General features: G+C 58.7%; 1 protein-coding gene across 2 annotated transcripts; it reads right to left on the reverse strand.

Annotated features, from left to right (window-relative positions):
- Nucleotides 1–5,786: 5,786 nt before the first annotated feature.
- On the reverse strand, nucleotides 5,787–27,397 carry CYGB (cytoglobin). 2 transcript variants are annotated; one of them, XM_075770962.1, is made up of 4 exons: nucleotides 26,846–27,356; nucleotides 15,783–16,014; nucleotides 15,057–15,185; nucleotides 5,787–6,264 (listed from the first exon to the last, which is right to left on the reverse strand). In XM_075770962.1, the coding sequence occupies exons 1-4, from the start codon at nucleotides 26,986–26,988 to the stop codon at nucleotides 6,202–6,204; spliced, it is 567 nt and encodes a 188-aa protein (XP_075627077.1). In that variant the 5' UTR covers nucleotides 26,989–27,356; the 3' UTR covers nucleotides 5,787–6,201. The 2 variants fall into 2 exon arrangements, with proteins under 2 accessions (XP_075627077.1, XP_075627078.1); XM_075770963.1 differs by lacking the exon at nucleotides 5,787–6,264 and having other exon boundaries at nucleotides 9,589–15,185; nucleotides 26,846–27,397.

Genomic DNA, 27,397 nt, shown 5'->3' on the forward strand with positions numbered 1-27,397 from the left:
CTGGGCTGGGCGGGGCCGGGGCCGGGGCGGGGCTTCCTGGGGGCGGCACCTCAGGGGGGCGGAGACGCTCCGAGGGCGGGGCTCCGGCTGGGGGGGCCGCCCATGGCGTCACGCGTGGGTGGCCCCGCCGGTCCCCGCCCCGCCGGCCGCTCAGCGAGAGCCACGGCCGCGGGTGCTGTGGGCACACACGGGGCAGCTGGGCTGGCACCGCCGGCACCGGGCGCTGCCAGGGCCGGGCACCGTTAGGACTGGGCACCATTAGCACCAGCTACTGCTGGGACCGGCCACTATTAGGACTTGTCACTATTAGGGCTCATCACCATTAAGACTGGTCACCATTAGGATCAGCCACTATTAGGACCAGTCACCATTAGGACCAGCTACTACTAGGACTGGCCACTAGTAGGACCAGCTACTAGTAGGACCAGGCACTATTAAGACCGGTCACCATTAAGACCAGCTACTACTGGGACTGGCCACTATTAGGACTCGTCACTATTAGGACCAGCCACGATTAGGACCAGTCACCATTAGGACTGGCCACTACTAGGACTGGCCACTATTAGGACCGGTCACCATTAGGACCAGCCACCATTAGGACCAGCCACCATTAGGACCGGCCACTATTAAGACCAGTCACCATTAGGACCAGCTACTACTAGGACTGGCCACTAGTAGGACCGGCTACTAGTAGGACCACGCACTATTAGGACCACGCACTATTAGGACCAGCTACTACTGGAACCGGTCACTACTAGGACCGGTCACCATTAGGACCAGTCACTATAAAGACCCCAGGATGTGGCCCCCCCGGCCCCACTTCCAAGCAGCGGGGAGCCCGGGCAGTGCCAGGCAGTGTGGTGGGTGCGGTGTGGGCTGGCACACCCCCGAGAGCACCACGGGCCCAGGCACGTCCCGCCGGCCGGGCCGGATCCGGGTGGCACACGGTGGGGCTGGGGCAGCGGTGACTCGTCCTGACCCTGGCAGAGCTGCACCCCGTGGGGAACGGCCCCTGCTCCCTTCGCCCTCGGCACCCGGTCGTGCTTCTTCCCCGACAGGCTCACGTTCAGCTTCCTCCCATCCCTGCGGAGGAGACTAGATGCCGGCAGGATTTCGGGGGCTGGGGAAGGACCTTTATAGTTTGGCTTTGGCGTGGCTATATTGCTGAGACTTCTGTATAGGAAAACAATTCAAAACTGCATTTTTCCTTTATATTTATCTTACCTGCACAGGGACACTGCAAGCAAGCCTGCTATGCTAAAACCACCCCTGGGTGCTGCAACTTGGGTCCAGCTTGGATTCACTGGTGTCTAGTAGGGTGTTGAGCTCGCGCTTGCAGTGGCACCCCTTCTTCTTCCATGGGTTCTTGCTCAGCAAGTCTGCTCCCGGTTTCTGGTAGCAAAAAGGGTGGAAAAAGCTTTCGGTTCCTCCCAGCTCCTTTGAAGTAGTGTTTTGAAGTGGGTGGAGAAGGGGAGAGCCCGGCAGGTGCCGTGGTGGGTGGCTGAGCACGGACGCCCGGACGCGGGCTGTGCCGTGGGGTGGGTGGATGCTCCCAGATTGTGACTCAGGGGTGAGGGAGGGGTGAGGTGGGGTGGGGGTGTCCCCAGGCGCAAGCTGGGGCAAGCGGCAAGCAGGGACCTGTGCCAAGATGCCAGGCACCAACTTCTCCCTGCGTCTGGGAGGGGACAGATCAGCCTGCCTTTGGCTGGGACAAACAACAGCCGACCCAAACCATCGCTGCCGTGGCCCTACCTGCATCCCACGCCGAGGCTTGGACCTGCAGGACGCGTCCTGTGGAGGAGCTGGGCAGAGCTCTGTGTGGGCTGTTGAGGCCTGCGGAGGGAAAGGGAGAATGGTGACTGCCACCTGTGCAAACCCCACAGAGCGTTGGGCAATAAGGAAGCGAGAGAAATGACCGAAAAACCCCCAAGGCGGCAACGTCAGGGTATTGCGTCAGCGTGGGAGATGCTCTGCAGAGCGCTTCCCTCTGCAGTGCAAACTGCCCCACGGCCCAGCCCAGCCAGAAGTGTCCCGGCTGGTCTGTCCCCAAAGGAAAGCAGGGAGGGGACACAGCGGGGTGCACCCCAGCCTTGGGAGACCTGTCCTGTGCAGGGTGCACCCCGCAGTTGGGTGACTTGCTGGGAGACCCTGGTGCGGTGCGCCAGGCCCGGGGCTGGGGTGTCTCGGCAGAAGCCATCCCTCCCTGTCATGCCATGAGATCCTCCTGGGTGGCATCCGTCCCTGCCGACTTAGGGACAGGAAAAGTCCCGCTGGGAGGCGGCTGCTGCCAGAGCAGGTCCAGTCCCTGGACGTGGAGACACAGTGCACCCCCAGCGAGGAGGTGATCTGAGCAGCATCGGGCTTTGTCAGAAAGAAAAACCGAGGCTTCGGGGCCATTTAAAAGAGGATTTTCAGAGGCAAGCAGAGCCCCGCTTCCCTTGGACTTGGTATCCCTGTAGCAGGACTTTTTCTCAGATAATTCAAGTATGTTTGGAAGAGGGCATTTGCTTTCAGGGCAGCTGCGGTTTTTCCTCCCAATGATGCACAAACCTGGGTGCCAAGGGAGCTGAGACATGTGGGATGAGCCCAGCCGTGCCACTACAGGAGAGCTGATGGAGCCGGGAGGCTGCCTGGTCCCCGGGGAGAGGGAGCTCTGCCTCCCGTGGGCTTTGAGCTTCCCTGGGCAGTGTTACGAGATGTGCTGGTGCTGGATGGAGCGGGGGAACAGCTTTTTGGGTGGGTCTCTCTGTAGGTGGGGCTCCAGGAGCCTGGCATCAGCTCCAGTGGCTTTTCAGAGGCAGCATCACCAGGATGCTTGGGTCAAAAAAAGATCCTGGTTTTCTGGTTTTTGTGTTGTAAAACCCCCACGTTCCCATCCTGGGGCTGCAGCCCAAAGTTTCCTTGTCTTTCCAACACATCAACCGCTTCCTAAATCGTCTCAGTCCGGGTTCTCCAGGAGTTTTTCTCCCTCGCTGGTTCTTCATGAGCCCCCCATCTGGGTGTGGGACCCCCTGGGTGAATTGCTCTCACACGCAGGCAGCTGGGTTTGTGTCCCCCTCCCACCCCTCATCCCCTGGCCTCTCGGGACACAACCCGGAGGAAAAGCCCCTCGTGGAGGGGACACGTTTCGCCCCAACCCTTACCCCCCCCCCCCCCCCCCCCCCCGCCGTGTCCCGCTCTCGCTGTGTCTCATCTCACTCAAGGTTAAAAACCGCCTGTCCCTGCTGCCCACCATCACCTCTGCCCTTTGCAGGCAGCTGCCCGCTGTGCCGGCCCCGAAGCAGGCTGGTGCCGGAGCTGGCTGCCTGCAGCGCTGCCATTCCCGGGGCGGACGGCAGAGGCCAGGCAGCCGCCGCGCTCGGCCTCGCTGGGAGCGGGCTGGAAGCTGTTCCCGGGAGCAGCAGAGGATGCTCAGCCCCTGCCATCGCTCGCCGTTCCCTTCCCTCTCACCTCCATCTCACCAGCGTCTGCTGCCCCGCTTCCCGCCCCCCCCCACCCCCGTGGGTGTCACGCTGGGTGTCACGGCCGTTCCCCCCCCTCGGCCCCTTCCACCCCTGAGGGACGCGGGGCACCCTGCGACCACGCAAAGATGTGGGAAGTTTTTCCCCGGGTCTGGTTCTGAGGGGGTGGCGCGGATGGAAAAGCCCCCCCAGAGCCTTCCCCACCGGCATGGCGGTGCTGGTGGCAGCAGTGCCACCCGGCCCTGCGGCAGACAGAGCTTGTCACGGCATCCTCAACCTGCCTACCCGCCGCTGCTGCCCTGCGCCGGCCATCGAGGGGCCCGGAGGCGAGGATCGGCACCCATTGCCCACCCATGCCATGCTCTGTGGCTGCCCCGTGCTCAGTCACCTTTGCAAACTCAGGGATGCGCCTGCTCACCTCAAAGTCCACAGCGTGGGGGGCTGAGGGACCCAGCTCCTGTCCTCAGCGGCACTGTCACCCCCGGGTCCTGACCGAGCCACCCCAGCAGCGCACAGACCCCTCCAGGCCCAGGTATTAGTGGGAAATTTGTATTTTACCCCCGTCGAGCGCTGTTCCCACCCCCCCCCGCTTCCCTCCTCGGCCAGCCTGCGGTGGGAAAGCATTAAGAAATAAAACAATATCAAATGCAATCAAAGGCAGGCTGGTGGGAGTTTGTCTTTTGGGGTTTCCTTCTCTTTTATTGCTTTCCCAATGAATAAACATTTGGGAGGGCTCTGGGGTGATTTAGTGGAGCAGGAAAGGGCAGGAGGCCGGGAGCCGCCTGCTCCCTTTGGCAAATCTCTGCGGATGATGGTCTAGCCTTGGGGATTTTCCTTCCAGTAGAAATGACTGCCCAGTCAGATGATAAGGCTGGGAATCGCCTGGCTTGATGGGGAGGCTGCTTCGCCCCCCAGCACCGGGGCTGGGGTCAGTGGGAGCTGCTGGGACAGGGGCTAGGGCAGAGGATGCTGCCGTGGGGAGGAGGAAGGATTGAAGCGGGCGAATTCGCAGCAGTGCAGAGGAAGCGGTGACCTTTGAGAAGCAATCATCTTCCTCGCCCGCTGCTATTTATCCAGCCTTCCCAGCGGCTCCTGCTGCCGAGCCCAGCTCTGTACACGCAGGCCAGGCTGGGAGATGCTGGGCTGCCCTGGTGCTGAGCCGCGACTGTCTCCTGTCCAGGGGTGGTTCTGGTTTGTGGAGCTGAACGCAATGTTTACTGCAGGAACACCAGTTCTGCAACAAACCTTCCTGCCTGTCAGGTGTCCTTGGGCAGGAAAGCTGGGAGGAGAAGCCGTCTGTTTGTCCCTGAGCATCCCCCTTCCCTTGCCCACCTCCCCCCCTGCTGCTGCTCGGGCTGCGGGATGAGCTGTGCCCGGGCTCAGCGGATCCACGCCTGGCTAAGCAGAGGCTGCAGCGCGATGTTTACCTGCACAGCCGTCTGCATTCACCTTCGGAGAGGTGACCTGCCTGCCGCCGGAGCTGAGGAAGCTGCATCCAGCAGCTGGGCTGGTGGGGGGAGCGGAGCTCCAGCCGACCGCGTACCACAGCCCTCCATCAGCCCTCTTGGCCAGGGAAGGGCAGGGGGACCACGGCATGGGTGGGTGTGCACGGAGCGGGGGATGGCCGCTGTCTCACTGCCCCCTGCCCAGCCCTCATCACTAGGATTATTTAATAAATCTGGTTCCCGAAGCTGATGGTACGATTTCCAGGACTTGCTCCCTGCCTTTTGCAGCTCCTCGTCACCCGCAGCGCTGGGGCAGATGTCACCTGGTGCCCTGGTAGACGCGAGCCAGGGACACTCTGTCTCAAGGGACAGAAAGCAGCTCAGCACACAGCACCCAGCTGCAGGCAGCAGGCAGCAGGCAGCAGGCAGGGCGCAGGCAGGGCGGCGAGCGGCAGGGCAGCCAGTCCTGTCCCTGGGGAACAGCAGCAGCACCACGAGGCACCCGCGGCCACACGTCTCCTGAGCAGCACCGAGACCTCAAAATACATCTATAGGATGTAGGTAGGTATAAAATATGTTGTTAAATCCTGAGTATAATCGTAATTTGCTGGTAGCAGAGCCCTGAATGATGCACAGCTCTTGGCAGACAGATGAGACGTGGACTTTTCTAAGTTTAAAATAAACCAATTTACCTGCCCATGCACTGCTGGCCTTTCTGACGACCAATTTTTCCCTCTACCAAGAAAACAACAAAAACAAGAGAAAGTATTTGCAGTTAGTTACTGAAATATCTAAAGTAAATTAAAACCACACTATTGCTTAGAAAAGTATCCCCAAAACAAATGCCCCTGCTATATAAATATAAAACAACAACAATGCATCAGAGCCTGATGATAACTTTATTTCAGGAGCTGTTTGGAACATCAGCCTCAAGACTGATGGAATATACAAACAACAGCGTCTGCGGGGTGGCGTTCTAAAGCTTTCCCTTAAAGCAAACATACTCGTCAATTAATAAAAAGGATTTGTAATAAACAGCAGTAGATGTCCCATCTGCGTGGGGATGGGAATCCTCCCAGCAGCAAAGCTGGTTCGGGTGATCTCGCAGCGTTTAATGCGCCGAGCGACGGGAATGTGCTTTTTGCCGGTTTGTTCCCCAAAGAGAGGGGAGCCGGTGCTCGTTAGCATGGGGATGGTAATTGTCCCCCGAGGTCCCAGGCTAACGCGCATCCCCCCGCCGCGGGTGGAAAGCGGAGGGAGGCTCCTGGCTCGGGCACGGTGCCGGCTGTCCAGGTTCAGGTGTCCGGGAGCACCTCGGTGCCTTCGGCGCTGCTGCCTCCACCAGCACCCGGGGGGTCCTGCAAAACCAGAGGGCAATTTGGCTGGGCTGGGGGGGATGCGGGTTGTGTCCTCCCCCACCACCCCGGGACCCTGGCAGCAGGGCCAAGCGCTTTTGGGCACCGCGGAGCCAGCTCCTGTGTGTGGGGCGAGTGGGGTTTCCCAATCATCCCCGCTCCCTTGGGTCCCAGTGGGGAGGAAGAAGAGGAGGAGGAGGCAGCCTGCCCCCCGGGGAGCCATCCTCCTCCTCCTCCTCTTGTCCCTCTCTCCCATCCTCCCTCTCCCCTCGGCTCTGCTCTCTCTCAAGAGTGTCTGGGAGAAGAGAAACCTGGCTGTAAATTAGCTGGGAGGCTTTTTCAATCTGAGATGTGCACTTCCCCCCCCCCCAAATGCTGTTATTTCATCTCTCGGCTGCCAAACTCCCGGGAATTAATCCCGGCTGGCGCTGACAGCGTTTACATTCAGCACTGCTCAGATAAACCATATCGGCCGGCGCAGCTGAAGAGGAGCCGGGCGCGGAAGGAAGGGCCGGCTCCTGCTCAGTGTCAGCCCCGCCGGGGTGGGATGATTTTTTCCTGCTTTTTTTTTTTTTTTTTTTTTTAGCCCCTGGGGGTTTTGCTCTGAGCAAGGAGCTGCCAAAAACCAGCTCACCACACCGGTGAGGGTGGCCATAGAGCGGTTCATACAGCAAAACCTGGAGCTTCTGGCTATTTTCTCCATGCAGATAATGGAGAAGAAGAAGGGACATGTCCTTCAAGCCGGTAGGAGCCTGCAGGCTCGATCCTCTGAGGTTTCTCACCCTGTGTCACCCGGCACACATGGGAGGAGTTCTCCTCACCGACAGCTCCCGTGGGCTGGGTTTTAATAGGTATTTCTGCAGCACAGTTGTTGCATTTTCTTTTTTTAATCTCCCCCTTGCAGATGTATTTCTGTCCGTCCCTCGCAGTAACCTCCTGGCTCTGCCCTTGGCTGTCACTGGGCCACGGACACACGGTGGAGATGTGCCACTTCTGTGCCCGATCTGCGCCGGGTTCGTGAAGCCGCAGTTCCCCCAGCACAAGGCAGACGTTGGGCAGGGAGCGCTGCACCCCATAGCCAGCGGCGGGGGGCAGACGGGCTTTCCCGGGGCTGGAGCACACCCAGGAGACGGGCTGGGAGCACACCCCGTGCCGTGCCTTAGCTATCCAATTCCCCTCTCCCTCCACTCCCCAGCCCGTAAAACATCACCAGGGCCGCCGAGGTGATGTCTAAGAGCTGGATCTCCTCTGGCTCCCTCAGGCAAGGGTTGCCTCCTGGAAAGCAGCATTCCCAGGCTGTGACGCCTGGGAACAAGGTGGTTTTTAGCAGGAGGGTGTGAGCCCATCACCCTCGTGCCTGGGCCAATTTTCCAGTGTGCCGCAAGCCTCAGCCTCCCACCCTGTCTCCTTTTCCACCAATGCTTGCAGAGCAGTGGTGTGGCCGTGGGGTTCAGGTCATGGTGTGATCGTCGCAGCCACCCCGAAGTGACGGGATCTGGGGGTAAATATTAGTACAAAGTGAAGGGCTGTATACATATTTTCTCCCTGCAAGGTAATGCTGAAATTCCCGGGTCCTTTTTCAACAAACCGTTAGAAAAAACAGCCCCATGTCAGCGCCCTCCGGCCACCGCTGGTTCTGGCTAGGCTCAGCCTAGCGTGCAAAGGTCTAGGAGCTGCAGGTCCCCACCACCACGTCCTCACTCCTGAGCCAGCCAGTCCTTTTGCTTGTGGTTTCCCAGCCAACGTTTCCCATCTGGAGCATAGCAGCGTGCGGGCTTTGCTGACCATTCTCTTCCGCCTGGAAGTGTGTACAGGATGTGGCGGAGACTCCAAAGACAGCTTATTAATCGCATTAACAGCACCAAGTGGTTTCCCCCCCGCAAAAAAAAAGACGCAGTGGGAGAAGACAGATTGAACCAGGCAGTTATTCCCCTCCCCACACGGTTTGGCCTTGGGTTCCTTTCTCCATGGCCATGGCCAGTTGGGCTTGCTTTGGCTAAGCTGTAGGGGAAGAATTAGGCTCCCCTTGCCTGGCCACCCCGGTCCCTGTAGCTTGAGGACCCCAGACTAGCTCAAGTGCCTGCCCACACAAGAGCTACTCTGCCATGTGCAGGGCTGGAGAACCTCATCTTTGCCCTCAGCCCAACAGGAGACAAACCAGCATCAGGCTCCCCAAGACCCCGGGCAGCCTCCAAGGGACTAATCTCTGCCCTCCTCCCTCTCAGACCCCACTGAGGCTCCCCCAGCCTCAGATTGGGGTCTCAAGCTGGGATTGCTCCCCTTAAAATTGGTTGTGGCCAGGTGCTGGTGGTTTCTACCACCCTGGTGGGATGAGCTTTCCCTTCCCTGAAAGCCCGCTCTGACTTGTGCTGATTAACTTCTGTTGGCATCAGCAGAGGAGCACAATAAAAAGGTTTGCTTGGATTTCTTTTCCAAGCCTTGCATCCCGAGGAAATGGGGCTTATGGGACCATAACACACATCTGTCTCTCCATCCATCCATCCATCCATCCATCCTCTGCCAACAACTTTGGAAAGATTGGCCAGTGTCAACCAATTTGACAGAGGTCTTAATTTTTTTGCAAAAGAGGGAGCTGGAAAGACCCATGGAGGGAAACCACAACGTGACCCAAGGGCGCTGAGACCCATCCCACGATTCAGCCACAGTGAGTGGCCTCCACAGGAGGAGCCGTGTGGGACAGAGCCATGGAAAATTTGGCTTCTGCTACTCGGGGAGCTGTTTGTTATTTTTAAAGGCTGGGAAGTATCTCACAGTCCTTGGAGGTCATGGTTGCTGCATCTTGTGGCCATCACCACTGCAGGTTTCATGTCCAGCTCTGCCCCGCTGCCTCCCACAGCAGAGAAGAGCTTTTGTCTCAGTGCCTGCCCGGATTCACGTGCCATGGAGGCTGCACGTCAGCCTTAGGACATCCATTAGGGAAATGCCCGGCAGGTCCCATGCAGCTCATCCTCCCTGCATGCATTTTGGGCTGGCAGGGGCAGGGGAACAGCTCCTGATTCAGGGACAGCCCCCGCAGGTTTGTACAACGCACCTGGAAGCCAAGCAAAGAGCCCGGAGGAGGAGACCTTCCCCTTCTCACTTGAGCCCCTTGGTAAGGTGCCTCCGACCACTTCTACCACCCTTGGTGCAGAAGGGCAGCGAAGGGCACATCTCCTCCCTTCGCTCCTGCTTTCCAGCTGCAAAACTCCCTGGCCGGTGCCCCAGAGCGAGCCCAGGAACCCACAGACCCGTCCGGCCATGGGGCAGCCCCCCAGAGCCCCCCAGCCTTGCAGCCACCCCACCGGAAAGAAACCAAGGAGAGCTGGAGGGGTTTGATTGATTTATCCACTGAAGATACAAGTTTCGGTTTAATAACACCATTCTGTCCGGTTACAAACATACTAAAAACCTACAAAAAGAAAAACAAGTTACACCCATCGTACACGAAACGGCATGTATAAAACCAGCACAGAAGCGCCGAGAATCACGTACATGAACAGTATCCGCAGCAGTAACAGGAAAGACACGGAGTTACATCAGACCACGCCGGCTCACGTCTGTGGGTCACGGTGGGACTGGTTAAGACATACTAACAATTAGAGACAACTTCAGCTATGGAAAATAATTATCGTCGCAGTCTGTTAAATAGGTCAGACCCAGGCGGGTAGTTTTATCCCTCCCTTTCGGATAAGTTGGTCCAAGGTCAGCTCACGGGTTTCCCTTCCACCCATCTGTCTGGCATCGCTGGTGCTGGCCCCGAGCAGTCCTCGCGCTGACATCAGCGCACCAGGGCGGCTTCCCTACGGCAAGGGGCGGGGAAGGCTGAGCTCTGGTGCCAGACGCCAGCCAGCCGAAATCTGGTCCCCACTGAAGTCGCTGGGCACCTCCCCAGAGAGCAGGGAGACGCTGGGATCCCCTTTACTGGGGCAAACTGGAGCAAACTGGCAGAGATGCAAGAGGAGTGCCCCGGGAGAGCCGGCGGCTCGGCTGCCTCGGCCATGGGGATTTGTCTGGCCGTGAGAGAAGACAAGGGTGGTGGCACAAGGTCCTTGGGGGTGCTGTTGGGTGTCTCTCTAGCTGGCCGGGTGGGTATGGAGCTACACCTGCCACGAGTGTTGGCCATGGGGGGGGTCAGGGTGGGTGGGACCTGCGTCCCATCCCAGCATAACGCTTCCCCTTCCCTCCAGCGCAGAGCTCCCTCCGACCAAACACAGCGGCAAACCCGGGGTGGGGGAACACAGGCTGGCTGACATGAGCGAGTGTCCCCAAAGGGAGCCAGGACGAGGCGCTCGGGGGGGACCCTGCCCTGGGGACACCAAATCCGCCCCCCCCCCCCCAGTCGGCAGTCACCTGCTGCTGGCAGGGGGCACAAAGACTTTCCCACCCGGGTCACGGGTCCAAGCCCAGCCCTGATGCTCACGCAGAGGCGCTGGCTGAGCCAGGGGCCGCATCCTGCCCTGGTCACGGGGCGGCAGCTCTGACCTGCGCTTGGCTGGCTTGCACCGGGGCAGCCGCAACGGCACAGGCATCGCGGGGAGCAGGGCGAGCAGGAGCAGTCGGGCAGCATCCCTGGGGAAGTCGAATGGGGCTGAGGGACGTGGGGGTCCCCGCCAGGGACAAGGAGAGACTAGCCGGTCCCCAGCATGTGCCAGTGCCGTGCCCTGAGCCCCCTGTTTCTCGCCGATGAATTTTTGTGGCATCACTTTGCGAGTCAGTCCCTACCTGGCACCACCAAGGAGAGCGAAGCCGAGCCCAAAGCACGCGTGGGCAGCGCCCCTACCCCAAGCCAGGCGCGAGGAGAGGTGGAATGTCGTGCCCCAGCGAGCAGGGCCTGAAGGGAAGGGGGGACACGGGGGACCCCAGCCAGCTGCGATGGGTCGGGGGGCACGACGGGGCTGGCGGTAACAGGGAGCAGCTGTACATGCGTGTGCACGCGTGTGCGCCGGAGAGCCACGCTCAGAGCCAGGACCTGGCCTCCCTTGCTGCTCTTCCACACAGTATTTATCAGCCCTGTCACTCTGGAATGGTATTTTTTCCTTTTTCTGTTCATTTTCATCTCTCCCCAGATGAGAATTTTCCCCGATTTAAGCAACGCCTGCTCTGCTGCGGGTGGTGAAGAGGGGGCGTTCACTTTATCTCCATCTCTTCCCCTCATGAGATCTGCCCCGGCCGCCCTCCCCGCTTCATCTTACTTCCTACAGAGATGGTAAAAATAAACATGTTTTTGTTTGCATATATTTGCCTGGCCTGCAATTTGACTGATGGGGGGGGGGAAGCTCCTCGAGGGACAGCAGCTGCACACATCTGGATTTGCTTTAGAAAAATGTGCCTGGAAAAAACCCCAAGCCCAGCACACACACGCGTGGGTGCACGAGGTCACGGGTCAGTTTTTTCTAGGGATGAAAAAATATAAAAATAAAAAAAGAAGGAACCAGGCCCCGTTCAAAGGTGAGGTGGGGGGAACCTCACTGCTGCTCCCCCAAAGCCAAGGCACTCGGGTGGGTCAGGCATGAACATGGGGACTTTCCAACCACCCCAAAAATCACTTCCCTGCTGATTGCCACTGAGCCCAATTTGGGTTGTGGGAAGGGAGAGGAAGGTTTGCACCAAAAAAGAAAATTCCCACCTGGAGAATATTAACCTCAAAGGTTAACGTGTTGAACCGCGTCTAAAGATGGAACATCCCCGTACGGAAACATCCCTGGCCCAGCATCCGCAGAGCGCGGGGAGTACATGAACTCATTGAAAATATGCACTGCTGGCCCCGAGGTTTTGGCAGAAATCTGCGAAGCTGCGCTCGTGAGAGTCCTGTGATGCACCCAAATCCCCCACCTCTCAAAAAAATAATCTAACAGCCCTGTTCCAAGCAAGATCACTCTCCAGTTTTGCACTGGAGCAAAGTCAATGACTGAACAGGTCTTTTCCCTTCTGCACGGGCCGAATCCTGACCCAGGCCAGCAGCTGCTGTTTGAAAGATGCCTCCGCCAACCGCGCAGAGGACGAGCAGCCGCTCGGACATTCAGACACGAGCCAGAGGCATCAGCTGCTGGCACCTGCGCCAGTGCAGGCTGGTGGGCTGAATTTTGGGGGTGCTGACTTTAAATGCCAGCCCACTCCATGAGCAAAGTGGCATCACTTGTCACCCTGTGCCCATCCCTTCCTTTTATAAACCCCTTGACCTTGCACGCTGCCGTGCCAGGGACAGCCGTGCCCCAAGCAGTTTTTTCCACCCAACCCTCTCTGTACACCCAGGACGTGCCGTCGCTCCTGGCTCCATCGCTCCTCTCACCTGCTTTACTATGGGACATAGGGAGGAAAGAACTGCAAGGCCAGAGAGAGCGGCTGTAGTGGCATTGGTGGAGCCCTGGAGCTATTTTGGGACTGACCCTGGTCCCAGGGCTCTGCAGGAAAGCAAAGGAGCGCTGGGGAACGCAGTCAAAGGTTTAGAGCCCTCCCCAGACCCCCCCCCTTGCCCAGAGCCAGGGCACCGGCCGGTGGCACCAACTCCAGGCTGCACCTAGCCGAGCCCAGAGGAACAGGAGAAGACATCTCCCCTGCTGCCACTTTGAACAGTCACCCCCAGGGCGGGTGCCCAGGCGTGGGCTGTGCCGGCGTTTTGGCATGAGGGATGGAAGGCGCAGGGCTGGGGTCCGGGGTTTGCCCCTCTGTACGGGCTCCCACAGATCCCGAGCGGAACCCTGCGGTTACAGGCGGCAGAGGAAAGGGGAGAACCCCACTGAGAGCTTTTCTGGGAGCGGGCACCCCGTGCTGGTCACCCCTCCCGGCAGTGCCATGTGGGGGGCAGAGGAGCCCCTTGGCATGGAAGCAAAACACCAGAAACAGGAAAAAACCCCAACCCTCTTCCCTGGGGATAATTAAAAGCACAGATGAACTGACTGCGGGTGAGCAAGGCAGGAGTTCCTGGCTGGCTGCTCTGGAGGAGGGAGGTCAGCCCCGGGGAGAGTTTCTGCTGCCCCCTCCAGCAATGTCCCTGCGGCAGAGGGGGGGGACACGTCCCCAGGGCAGCCGTGGGGATCCCAGCCGGGGACCGTGGGCTCGTTGCCCGTCCAGCTGACATCCAGGAGAGGAGCTGGTCTCCCCTGGAAAGCCGCCGTCTCCTGAGGGCTGTAATGGAGTGAGGCCAGAGGAAATCTCAGAGGGGAGCCCCCTTCCCACTGCGATAGGTAACACTGCCCTTAACGTCAGGGCTTTAAAAAATAAGAGACATTTTTGGGAAATACTGGGTGGCAAGGATGCCAAAGCTTCCTAGCACATCTGATGCTTCGTCTCCAATCCTTTGGGAATCAGCCCCCAGAGCATCCTATAAATCCAAGCACATGCGTGCAGGAGGCCACAGGGCTGCTCCTCCTCCCTTTTTCGTAACCAAAGGGGAAACTGAGGCAGCAAAACCAAGCAGACTCACCCACAGCTTCAGGAGGAGTCGGTATTGGGGGCAAGATGAGTGCTGCGAGCCCTGCAGCCACATCTTGTTTTGGGATGGAGAGCCCTTTGCCAGGGACGGGCAGGAGCACCGCCAGCCCCTAGGAGGGACGCAGCTCCTGCAGGGCTTGATTTCTACCAGGCACTTTATTTGAAGGAACCCGGTTTCACCAAGAGGGAAGGAATATGCTCTATGCAACAAGTTATTTATTAATTTTAACAGAGCAGGGAGCTTTCTTCACACCCAGGAACCCCTCCTGCTATGTCCATTTCATCTCCCCCCCTCCCCACCCCAGCCTGAGCCCCCCTCCTCTTCTCACCGAGTGGGGCAGAGCCGCCCCAGCCCCACATCCCTGCACCGCCCCGCTCCTGGCTGCCGGACAGACAGACGCACACCAGCTCCCAGGGCGACGGCACAACGTCTGCCACCCGAGCCCATCCTCGTGCACCTCCCTGCTGCCCAGGGGACCTGAAGGGAGGCGGGTGGGCTCACCAGCTCCCTGCATCTGGCACAGGGATCCATCCTACGTGCTGCGCTCTGAGCCACGGCGGGAGGCAGCCCAAAGGCATCCCCCTCCTTCCCCGCTCTCTTACGCGCTGGGGGAGCACGTCTCTCCCTCCCCTTTGCTCCTTCTAGCCCCAGGAGGGTTTGCAACAGCCGGTGAAGGAGAGGGACTCTGGATGACTGGAGGGGCGAGGGCTGCTGCTGGCCCAAGGTGCAGGGTGATGGACAGCCGAGAGCGGCTCCGGCCGCAGCCAGCGGCCCTGCCACCCTGCCAGGTGAGCGGAGAAAGTGCAAAGCAAAGCGTTGTCGGTGCCAGTCGGGCAGCTGGCGGTCCCCATAAGCACATCGTGCCCCCAAAAGCAAGGAGCCAGGTTTACCCGGTGGCTTTGCATGAAAAATGAGGGTCGTCATGTTTGTCAGCGAACGGGGCTGCACGTCACTGCTTGTGCAAGGGACTTTGAGATGATGCAAGCAAGGTGCAGGATTTGGGAGGTGGTGATGGACAAGCCAGGACAGTAAGAGCCAACAACCAACGCCCTCCCCTCACGTTCTGCATCTCCTTCCAGCATCCCCTGCAACTGCTTCACCCCGACCCACCCACACCCTTCATGATTCTATTTTTTTGTTTGTTTTGGTTTTTTTTGGCTTATTTAGTTTGTTTTTAAACCCCATGGAGATCAAATTGTGACTTGGCAGCTAACAGAGCTGGCCCTACCGGGCTCCCCAGACTGAGCGAAGATCTTGAGAAGAGACCAGAGTGAAGTCCTGGGGTGAGCGAAGCCCTCCCTGCCCCTCGCCCGGCCCCGCTGGCCGCTCACAGGGTGGCGGTGGGGTACTGCGCCCAGCCCACCTCCTTGTACGCCGCCGTCACGTGGGTGTAGATGAGGGTCCTCATCTTGGTCCAGGCGCCGTGCGCCTCCGGGGTGAAGTCATTGGCGTATTCTTCAGCAATGACCTCCAGCATGACACCAGTGAGTTTCTGGAGGGAGGTGGACAGCAAGGGGTTAATAATTCTCCAGGGAGCAGCTAACAGTAAATTTAGCTTTTTCCTAAGAACAACCCAATTTGATCCTGTGGCTGAGTTCTGGGAATGAGAACCCTCTGCAGGACAGACAGATGTTTGGGAGGTCTGTCGACACCCCAGGGAAGAGACAGGGCAGGTAAGCAGCTGCATGGGCACGGGGGAGGCTGAGACCCAGGCACGATGGGGTGCTGTTTGTGGGTTCAAGCATCTCCCTAATTTGAGCACCTCAGATTATCTAGTCCCTTCTATCATGCTTGATTTCTAAAAGAAGGAACATACTGCTACAACCCCGCCGGAGGGGCTGCAGGCAGGCAGATTTCCCTGGGCAGGGTGAGGTACTTGATGCTTCAGCGCTGGCTGCGTTTGGGAATGGTGGTCTGTGCAGGGCAGCATCGCAGTGGGATGCTGCGGCCACGCGAGGAGCAACCCCCACGACCAGCCAACCTCCTCCGGGCGAGGACAGGCAGCACCACCTCGCCACAGCTCCCTCTCTCCTGCCCTAATTTCTAAAGCACCCCAGAGATATTTTTTCTTTTTGCTCCCATCCCTTACCTTAAAGTAGATGGGCTCCACTTTGTGCTTGAGGGCATGGGCCTTGCCCACCAGGGCCAGAACGGAGGACACCTTTTCAGAGTCATTGAGGTTCTCCACAACAGTGTTAATGGCACCCATGACCCGCCGAGCATGCTTACGCAGTTGCAAGCTCCTCTCCATCTCCAGCGGATCCTCCATGTGCTTGAACTGGCTGAAGTACTGCTTGGCCGATGGGAAGTTGACAAAAAACCTTTGAAAAAAAATAGATACAAAATACCATCAGGAGGGTGAGAGCAGGCTGAGAGGTTAAAGCAAAGCATGGAGTGGTGGAGATGCTGCAAACCACCCCCATGCATCTAACACAGCCAGGGCTGGTTTTCTTCATTGAATTCCCCAGGAGCTGTGGCATTTAGCTGCCTAAAAATCAGCAGGTTCATGCCATTCTCCCCAACCTTCCCCACCTGCTACAAGGGCATTGCAGCTGGATGTTCCTCTACAAAGCAGAGGCAAGACTGAATTCTTGATACCCAGAGACTCCACACAGGCATGCCAGATGCTCTATACATGCCCACATACATCAAAACATCACATCCTGTCTCAGAGAGCTGGAGATGAGCATGAAAACCTCTCTTTATCCCAGCCAGCCTCTCCCTGCCCCTCTTCCCCACCTTTCTGGCCCCATGGGCATTATTCCTGCATTACCACCCAAAATAGTCCCCCCCCGCCCAGGATGCCACTGACTTTCACAGATCAGCCCCACCAGAGCTTCCAGCAGGATCTCAGCCCTGAATCCATGTCACTGCTCATCTATACCAGGAGCCATTTCCCCCAGCACGAGGATACCCCAAACACCCCACCTGCCCCTCAGGGGGCTGAGGACCCTCTTTTCTGCAGGATTAAATCAACCCCAGTGAAACGCAGCTGAAGCAAATGAAGCTGCAGCTGCCATGCTGAGCTCCCTGGGGAGTTGGAGGGCTCGGGGGGTTGAAGGTCTGGGGCCACCGATACCAGCACCATCATCATCATCAATGCCAGCACTGCCGCAGGTCGCTCTCAGCAGCCAGGACCGACACTCAAATTGTGTTCGCCACCTCCTTCCCCCCAAGTTACACGGGGGAGAACAGCAGCACTTGCTCCCCCGTGTCGCCCAGCTCCCTCCCTCTGACCCGGCTTTCCCTGCCTCCCCCTGGGCCCCCCTTTGCCTGGATGGGAACCAGTGAAGGATGCTCAGGAGGTGGCAGACGGGTCCCAGGGCTGTCCCCCATCATCCCATTTATCCCCAGCTCCAGACAGACACCCGGCTGCCTCCTCCCCTCTCCCACACTGCCGTAACCCCCACCCCAAGCACCTTCCCAAGCCACGTGAACCCATCCCATCCTCTTCCCAACCATCCCTACCTCCCTCCATGATCAGGTGGGATCCTCTTCCCCACTCCACAAATAATTGCAATATTGAGGACCAGGGTCGTTTACCACTTAATTATTCTCCTTTCCCCCCCCTTCTTCCTTCCTTCCCCCGCTCCGTTGGCTTGCGGAACTTGGGGGCATTGCCAAGGCAGTGGCGTGAAGCAGCGCCTGGAGTGCACTGCCGCTTCTGTTGCTTCCCCGAGGCATCTGGGATTCATCAGACGGCCCAAAATAGGTTTTGGAGGTGTGAAGATTGTGCGACCGAAAGGGTGGGGGAGGAAGGAAGGTGGAAAGGGGGAGATAAGGTGTTGCTTTTAAAACCTGGAGGGGACCCATGACAAAACTCCTCTTGTAATTGTGCAGCCTCCCCCCGGCAAAGCTCCTCCTGACACATCTGGTCCCTGTCAGGAGAAATCATTTCCAGGCCCAGCTGTCTCCAGCTCCTGTCGCCACAGAGATGCTCAGTCCATACACTTCAGCCCGGAGCTGTCAGAGAGGTGGTCGGGGATGGACACCGGTCCCCTGGCCGGGGGATGGAGCCAGCTGGGGCCATGCAGACAGCACCCTTCCCAGGATTCGAGACTTCTGCCCTGGGCATTTCCCAACAGAAGGACAAACGTTCCTCTCTGTTTTCATGGGACCATTTTTTCCATCCAGTCACAGCATCATTCTCCCCGTCCTGTCCCTCCCCACCTCTGGGCAAGCTGCTGCAGCCCCTGAGCCCACAGCTCCAGCCGGCCCTGGAGATCAATGTCCTCCAGCTATCGACGGCGAACACCCCGCCAAGGTCAGAGCTATGGGTTTTGCCATCCCTGCTCAGATCTTTTCCCCCCCCAGCTCTGGCAGGCATCCCCCCGGGAGCAGGGGGTGCTGCTGGAAGCGGGACCTGCTGCCCACAGACTACCCCGTGCAGGGGCTGGAGGCTGCCAGCCGGTAGATCACGCCTAAGCCTCTGAATCCCAAACCATCAGAAGTTCCATGAAAAGCCCTCGATCTCAGCTCAAGGGTGTGATGTTGTGAAGTCCCAGGAATGAGCTGAGAAAAAAAAAAATCCTGGTCTGAGCCAGGGTCTTTCAGCAGAAAGTACGGCAAGGGGGGACCGACCCCTGCATCACCAGGAATTGCAGAATCCCTCTGCCAACGGAAGGGCTCAACGTCCTTCAGGAGCAGAGGCTTTGGTGCCTCTCCCACAGCATCGCCTTCACCTCTCTGCTGCTTTCAGCCAGCTACACAGATTGATTTAACCCCAAAAAGTCCCCAACCTGGGTGAGACCAGGCCAGTGAAGGATCCAAATATTCACTTTCCAAGTTTTCCCCACTTCAGGGTGATGCCCCCATGGGAACTGAGCCCAGCCGCTTTCCTAAGGGACCTGCGAGAGGGACGGCCGTGGTGCTGGAGGGATGTAAAACCAGCAAACCCCTGGCTCACGCGCTCAGCCCCACGCGCTGTCTGCTCGCTTTCATCGATGGAGAACTGAAACAGGGGAGCCCAAACCATTTTTGCTTCAAGTTGAAAAGCAAATCCATGGCCGGCGAGAGACCCGCAGCCATCTCTCCTTGGCCAGTGCCTCTCTGCAGGGCTGGAGGAAGGCAGACGCCTGCAGCAAGAACTTCTGGCCTGGAGCAAATATTTGAGTTGTCGAACCAAGAAAAAGAGGGAAGGAGGCTTGCTCAGTGGTAGTTGTTAATAAACAGAGAAGATTAATTTAACACAGAGGTTAAATATAACCAGAGGAAAGGAGAAAAAAAAAGGAAGAAATAAAATAACTCAAACAATAGCAAATTAGAAGAGGTGTCAGTTGGGGTTTTTCCATCTACAGAACATTTTTTGAGAGTTCAAACATCTCAGGCTCTGGAATTTTGTTGGCTCATGATGTGTGCGTGTGTTTTTTGGGCTCTTTTTCTTCATCGGAGTCATTAAAAAGATGATATTTACCATTGCATATCACACAAAATGATGATTGATAGAAACCAGATGCCTGCATACCGATCTCATTAAATTTCTTTTTAAGCGATTCCATTCTGCACCCACTAATTTGTACTCTGCGAGCTACATCTGGACCCAACATACAGGATGTCAGCATTGCTTTTCCTCTCTCTTTTGCCCTTTTAACAACTTTAAGGACACAACCATTCCCAGTAGCAGAGCCAAAGGAAATAATTAAGGTGCAAAACCACTGCAGTCACTGGGAACCTGTTTTGTGTTCAGGAGGAGAGACGCCACTTCTCCCCCATCTCCCTCCCTCTCCCCAGACCCTGCAGAGCAAACCCCACATGGAGGAAATCTCCATGCCCAGCCACCTCCTTCCTTTCCTGGCTGGAAAGAGAAAGGAAGCTGCTCGCACCTAAACCCTCGATGCTTCACTTACCCTGTTTGCAAACTGGGGGGGGGGAAATGCTGGGGACCCCTCGAAGCTGCCAGGAGGCTTCAGCCAAACCCCCAGCCAGCACTTGTAGCCTTTTTTTTTTTTTTCCTAGATTTTCCTACCAATGCCTTCATGTTTTCTCTCGCCTCGTCCCTCTACGTGGGAGAAACTCTCTCTAACGCAGCCTGGAGCCTCTCCGTGTCCCTTTTCAAACCTCTCCTTCCAACTCCTTTCTGCTCGGGTGCCTACAAAGCAGCTGATAATGGGTAGGCAGGTGGTGTGTGGTGCTGCTATTTATTATGCTGAGGGCTGTCTCACTGCTGCGCCCGCACGTTCCCCCTGCTCCTCCCAGCCACCTGTAGTCTATCATCCTATTTTCAGGCTGGGGCAGAGGTGCTGGGTGCTGCCTCTGATTACAGCTCCCAGGCCAAGGTGAGAAAGGTCTCAGCCATGTCAATGCCACTGCTCAGCAAGACAGAAAAAGGCAAATCTAATCGGAGGAAGAAGAAGATGGTGCCTGCTTGCCCTCGCAGCACAGCTCTGCCCATGTCCTCTCCCCAAGGGCTCACGGACCGGTGGAGATGGTGGTGGGCAGCATCTCCAGCTCCGGTGTGGGAGGGCTGGAGGGAAAAGGGCCAAGCCCCCGGTCCACACTCTGATGCTAAATTCAACTTCTACAACTGAGGGAGAAGAGGTGTAGCTGGCTTTCCTCCAGGTGAAGCCCACGTCCCACTGCAAAGCCTCGGGAGCAGACTCCGGCAGAACACTGAGCCGTGCTCGGAGGCTGTAACGCCCTGGGCGCTGCACAGCCCAGAGGGACCAGGACACCCAGTGGGGCTGGGAGAGGCCCCAGCAGCAAAGATGCAGCCAAACACATTTGGACACAAGGCAGCAGCCCCCGGGGGGGCAGGTCCTGCTCGCTCATGTGTGCACAACTCACACCTTCAAGTCCTCGTTGCTGTTGTCTTCCCCTACCACGTACGTGGATTCAACCTAAATCCTCTTGGCTGAGTAGATAAACCTTTAGGCTAGAGGTAAGGACAGCTTTCATCAGATAAATGAATTAACAGCACCAAAGTGGCTTTCCTACATGCCTCTGGTTTCCTACGGCCCTTGCAATCCCCTTTGCTCAGTGCCTTCGTCCACAGCATCCTCCTCATCCTCCACACCCATGTCCCTGCTCCTGTCTGCTGCCAAACCGCTGTCCCTGCCTGCATCCCTGCCTGCTGGGTGCAGGCAGCGTGCAGGGACGGCTGCGTCAGCCCCTTCCACCGGCATCTCCCCCCACACCGGGCACCCTTCCTGCAGCTCTGCCAAGCGGGCTTGGCGAGGCCCAGCAGAAAGCGATGCTAAAACGTGACTCTTGCCTCCAAGGCAGGCGCACGGTGAGGATGGAGCTTGTCCCGGACCCCCAAGGACAGCAGAGGTGTTTGGGGGTCGAAGACAGCCCCCGGTCGGGTGGAGAGCGGGTAACCCAGATTCACAAGGACGTGGTCCCTGTGCTGGGACCTGCCTTCCGTCCAGGAAAATCAGGAACCTGATTTTTGCTGGCATCTGCCACCGCCTCCCCTCTCCAACGCTCCCGTGCCGATTTCCAGCAGCCCTGGCTCGGCATTGCCAGCGGCTCCGCCAGCCGCTCGTCCCCGGCGCCGCGCTCCAGCAGGATTGCCAGCCAGCCAGCACTCCCCGTTCCCCGGCCGTGCTCAGCGCCTGCCAGCCCAGCGAGGGCTGTCCTGACATTTCCCTGCCTTTAATGAGCGCTGAAACTCTGCAGACGGGCGCTCGCCGAGCCGCGTTTGGAGGTACAGCCCCGCTCGGCCGCAGCAGCTCGTTAGCGGAGCTGGTTAGCAGAGCAGAGACTTGGCCCTCGCCTCCTGCTCCAGGGGAAGAATTTTCAGGGCTGGTACCAACACATCCAGCATGTCCTCGGCCACAGCCAGGGAAACCATCCAGGACAGCGTTCGACCCCCCCTGTGCCTTTGCTTCCCTTGGCCAGGGATGTCCTTGCAGCTCTCGGGGTGTCGAGCGGGATCTTTCTAGCCCCGCACGGCTCCCAGGTGATGCAAGAGCAGCCCTGGGGCATGGGAAAGGCTCTTCTCGAGTCACCCCGAGAGCTGCTGGCAGCCCCGAGGCTGCGGCTGGTGCGGGATGTGCCGCAGGGATCCCCGCACAGCCGCCTTGGCCGGGAAGCAGCCGAAAAGGCTTGTTCCCGGTGCTGTGGTCAGAGAGAAAACGCAGCTGCACAAACAAGGGCTGCTCCTAGACAGAGATTATTAAACCCACACTCGCCCCCATCACCGCTCGTGGAAGGGGCTGCTGCGCTGGAAAATGTTCCTTGTGCGTGTCCTCGTCGGCAGAGCCGAGCCTTGCTGCTCTCGGGCTCTCCTTGTCTCCGGGAAAACATCTCTCCAGCTTGACCACAATGATTTGAGAGCGTGTGAGGGGCCATGGGACAGGGCCATCGCCCCACAGAAGGTCCATCTTTTCATCGGGCCCTTTTCAAGGCGAGATATTGCAGCAACGGGATCTCTCTGAGCTGCTTTGCTCTGAAATTCACCCGTCAGCAGCCAGGAACAGACCCCTTCCCAAAGGACACCTCCACAAAACACATGTCGGCTTTGGGGGTAGCTGCAAAATAATTTCTTTAAATGCCATTTTTGGGGGGATTCAAATCACTTTTTTAGATTCAGCGGAAAAAAAGGGGGGTTTCTGCGTAGCCAGACTCATTACTCAGGCTCTTTGTTATTTTAACCTAAAACTTACAGCAATGTCTGGCATGCAAGGAGTGCTTTTCTATTTCAAAGCTCTTTGCAAACTGTCTGAATCCAGGTGTGTTAGCTCAGACTAAGCAGCTGTCGAGATCCGGGGGCCTGATTCTGCATTGGCAATCCTTTTGCTTCCCCTCCCACACCCTCTGAGAGGGAAAGAGCACATCAGGAGCGATGGAGAAGGTAATGGAAATTTGGAAAGCCGATGGGTCTGGAGCGGAGATGGAGGAACCGGGGATGAAGAAAGCCCTTGGATGGGGCACAGTCTGGAGCGACTGTGGCAGGTTGCGTTGCCTGTGCTTGGCATGGCATTAACATTCGCTGCGGATCTGCCTGGGAGCTAATAGAAAACATCCCCGGGTTTTATGCTCTGATGGGATCCGTAAAGTTTTGTGGTCCTACATCTGTGACCGCGGTACGTGTGTGTGGGTGTGGGAGCGAATGCGTGCAATGGTCAGGACAGGCTGCGGTTTCAGCCCTGGCGTCCTGGGCTTAGTTGGGGTCTGCAAAAGAGCGATGTCCCCGAGCCCCCCGTTGATGGTCACGTGCGCTTGCCCCGGTGCTCTCGGCCCCTGCGTGCCACGGGAGGGTGGGCAGCGGGAGGGCTGAGCCACCCGGGTGTTTGCATTCCCCGGCACAATCACTGAGCGTGAGGTATTGGCAATAAACTATTGCGAGGGCGTTGGAGAAAGGGGCATGCTTGGGAAGCGACGGCTGCGTGCTCGAGGGGCTCCTGTGCTGCACAGCGAGGGCTAAAGCAGATGCCAGAGCTGCCCCGCGCCCCTCGCACGCCCGGGCTCGCCCGCCGTGAGCTCTTTACCGTGGGGGGGGGGTTCTTCAAAAGGGATCGATTGCTAAATTACAGATGGGGGAACTGAGGCACAGCAACGAGCCCAGGGGCACGGGCAGGCTACAGGTGAGGCGCAGCCGTGTTGGCCGGCGTGCCCGTTTGGGAGAGACCCAGCCGAAACGCACGGCCCCAAATGTGCAGGCTGGGGGTCCGGGTGCAGCTCCAGCTCCAGCTCCAGCAAGGGTTAAGGCGGCTGCTGCGAGATGGAGCCTGCAGAGGCCCCTGAGCTCCGGAGGAGGAAGATGAGCGTGGCGAGGAGACTGTGCTTCCTCCAGCGCGAGGCTCCCCCACCGAGGAAATTGTCAATTAGCAGCATAGTTTTAACCACACAGCACAGATTCCCATGATCCGGTAGCTGCTCAGCCAGAAGTCCCCATTATTCGTGTTTATGTCCCCTGGGAGCCCAGAGGCCCTGCGTGATCAGGACCCCACCGTGCTGCTGGCAGCACCAAAGGGATTTGCTACAGCCACAAGCATTAACAGCAGCCATGAGGGCTGGGAACCCGATGCCCAGGTCTGTGCCTCAGTTTCCCCATCTGCAAAGCATGGAAAGGCTGGGGGTGGTGGGGCACGTTGCTGGGCAGAGGCTGAAGAAGGGGCAGAGGGAGCTGGACTGGGTCCCTGCAGGATGTCGGCACTGCAGCCCTCCCCATCACTGCCTTTTGGGTAGGCATCACTGCCTCTCTGCCTCCACCCTCGGGGCACAGGATCAGGCCCCAGACTGGTTTTGACCCTTTATATCCAGAGGTGCTGCAAACCCCCAGCCCTTCCCACGTGGGAAAAAGTAATTCCCTGCCCTGAGCAGCTCCAAAGGGACAGAGAGGGGACGGAGCAGGAAAGCATGGAGAGACCCTCCACCCGACACCGGCAACACCCCGGTCGCAACCCTGACGACAGAAATACGGCTGATAACAGATTTTAAGGGGGTTGTGCCAGAGGGGAGCGCACAGCCGTGCATCCCCCTTCCCTCTCCCCGGCCACCTTTGTGCACATCCCTTTCTGCCTCAGTTTCCCTAGCAAGGCGATGAACACCACCAGCCCTGTACCGGTACAGCACGGAGGCTGGGGCAGCTCTGGGCCCCCCCGCACGTTGCATGTGTGCGCACCCAAAAGCACCGGACAGGTCAGCTCGCACCGCACCGGCGGCCGCCCGCCGCCCCCTCCCCAGCCCTGACCTCTGGAGCTGCTGAATCATGTCTGGGGAAGCGGCTGCCGCCCGCCCGCGCTGCCTGGGCTCCCGGCGGCCTCCACGCATGACCCACTTCTCCCGGCGGCTGATGCCAGCTGGGAAAACGCAGCCGGGAGAGCGGCGGCCGCCGATGATCCCAACCCCGGCCAGGGCTGCCCTTCTTTCGCCAGGCGCACGCCATCCCCAGGGAGCTCAGGTTGAGTTCGTCGGAGCTGGCGGAGGGGGTGAGCGGGGCTCAGGGCGGCAGCATGAAGCCCTCTTTGGGGACGGGGTTTGCTGCCGGGGAGGGGGCAGCCCGGCCACCGGAGTCGTGGCATGGGGGTGCAGGCAGGTGCGCTGCTCCAACGGGTGCTGCTGGAGGGGACGGCAGCTCTCCCAAATTACACCGCCATCCCTGGGGACATGCACCACAAGCCCAGACCTTACTTTAAGCATCCCAGGGAAGCTCTGGCTGAGGGAGCGGGTGGTGGGTTTAGCTGGGACGTGCCAGGGCACGTGCCACGGCCAAGCATGTAAAGGCTCGCAAGGAGCCGAGGTTCACCCTAGGAGCCAGCTCAGTCCTGCCCTGTTGGCACAGCACGGGGGGAAACCACAGTGCCACCGCTCTCCCTGGAAAAACAAACAACTGGACCAGAAACTTCTACCGGGAAAGTTTGAGTTGGGACCAGAGCTCAGCTGCACAGTCCCCGCTGCCGCACCTCGCTGCGCCTCGTCCCCAGCCCTGCCCCGAGCCCCGCGACTGCACGCAGGGACACCGAAAGCAATGAGCTGCCCTGGGTGGATCCCCCAAGGCATCGCCACGAGTCCCTCGGCGCCAGCCGCGGGCACCCGGCCACCCTCCCTGTGCTCGCGGGCAGGGGGGCACCCGGCTGCGCGGCGGATGGGGCCACGGCGTGACCCGGGTGCCAGGCGAGGAGCTGGCTGTGCACGGCTGCTGGCCAAGCCCCGTGCCAAAGCTCATGGGATGGGGAAAAAGGGAATTTTGCATCCCCCAGACCTCTGCCATGTGTGGCACAGCCCAGGTGGCCGCGGTGTCCCCGGCTGCGGGGACGCACCTCCAGACTGTCCCGGTCGGCTACACGGAGCGGGAGCTGTGGGGGAGCGGGCTCAGCCGTCAGCTGGCTCTGAGAGAAGGCAATGTTTGAGAAGGAGGCGGAGGGGGGACTCAAATGTCATTTTGGATTCTCTGCAGAGGGGTCTTGCTAGGAAAATCCCGTCGCAGTGCTGGCGGCGAGCCTGGAGGGGAACCGGCTTTGCTCACCGGCACGTCCAGGGAGCCTCTGCTCTCTGCAGATCCCATGGGCTCGGGCCATTAGCTCTCAGCCTCTTGGAAAACTTTTGGGATAATTATTAATAAACAGCGCATCCATCCAAGGGGTTCTCCAAGCACCCACAGTCCCCGCTGCAGGAGCCAAACGGGAAGGACACAACCCAGTCTCCTCTCTCCCACCTGGGGTGCCTGGGGCTGGGGCCAGGCTGGAGCCCGACCAGGGCACGTTGCTGGTCCCCAGGATGGGTGGTGGGAGCTTCGTGTCTCCCGAGAGCATCTTTGCTGCCTGGCAACAGGTCAGTGGGGGCACCTCACCTGCCCTCCTCCTCGCCCTGCCTGTCCTCCTCTCCCCTCTTAAATAAGGGAAACAGCCTGCACCCCACTGACACCCCAAACTCCTGGGGTCCGTGGGACCCCGTGGGACTCCCACCCGGCACCTTCCTGGGGTACCAGGACAAGGGTCGCACCCCCGGACGACACAAGAACGCCCACCTGCCTCTATCCCCCCCTCCCCGAGCATCACCCCCAGTTTGGTTTCACACGGGGCTCGTGAGCTGCGGGTCTGAGCCGCACAGTTCCACGCTGTCGGGTGATGCTCCGCACCCCGCTCCCGGGGCGGCTGGGTACCGTCCCCCCCCCCAGATGCCCCCCTCTCCCGCCTGTGCCCCCCACACCCCCCTTCCGCCACCAACTTCAGCGCTCTCCTTCCCGCCGACGCTGCCGCCGGAGGGACAGATGGTGCCCTCGGAGACACACCTGCTTGGGTTTTATCTTGGCTCCCAACTTGCATTATTTCACCCGCCAGCCTGCTACGTACCGATGCCATCCTCACGCAGCTAACTGGGGGGGGGTGTGTGTGTGTGTGTGTGTAAAAAAATAAAATACCCCCAAGCCCGGCAAGCGGAGCCCAGAGCCGCTCTCCACCCCCCTCCGCCGCCCCCCCAGCTCCGTCCGCGGGTTAAGGTGACCTTTGCGATGGAAGCAGCTTCCCCCAAAGTCCCCGGCAAGGCTCCCCCCGCTCCCCCCGCCGCCGCCACCCGGCTCAAAGGTGTGGAAATCAGAGGAGTGCTGTGAAACCCTCCCTGCTCCCAGCCAGCGAATACACCCAGCCAGCTCCCCACTCGCTGTCATTCATTTCAGTTCAGTTATATATATTGTTCTGCCTCTTTCTCAGCTATAAAGGGATTTAGTTGGATTTGCTGCTTCCTTTTTTTTTTTTTTCTTTTAAATACCTGATGAGTATGGAGACCCCAACGTCCTCGCAGTTTGCATATACTCTGCTCCATGTCTCTTGAATAACCTTTTTTTCTGCGTCTGAAATCTCTTCACTTCTTTCCCATCTCTCAATCTCCATTTCTCCCTGGACTTTCTCCATGAAAAACAGCCGGCACGATCCTCCGGGAAGCCAGGAGGAGATGAAGAGATGTGTGTGAGCGGGTATATCCTGCGAGAAGAGACAAGGTGTTTGCTCAGCGGCCGTGCGGGTGCTGGCGGCTCTGCCGACGTGTGGATGTATATGTGTGTGTGTGTGCGAGCGCGGCTGCCTGTCGGCGTGTTTATATATGTAATTTAAAAAAATATCCCGGAGGTATGATGCATGCGATTAGATTTCAGCTCTCCTAGTGCTGTCCATGGCTGTAGTTAGCTTCAGCTCGGCTCGGGTGTGTGTGGCTGACTGATGGGGAACTGCCTAAAAGTAAAATATTCAAAGGCATTGCAAGACCAGCCTCTTTACCAATGTGTGAACGTGAGCTCACTTTCTCCCTCTCTCCTCCTCTCTTCCC

Source organism: Balearica regulorum, chromosome 18 (assembly GCF_011004875.1).
Source record: "Balearica regulorum gibbericeps isolate bBalReg1 chromosome 18, bBalReg1.pri, whole genome shotgun sequence".
In the NCBI taxonomy this organism is placed as follows: domain Eukaryota; kingdom Metazoa; phylum Chordata; class Aves; order Gruiformes; family Gruidae; genus Balearica; species Balearica regulorum.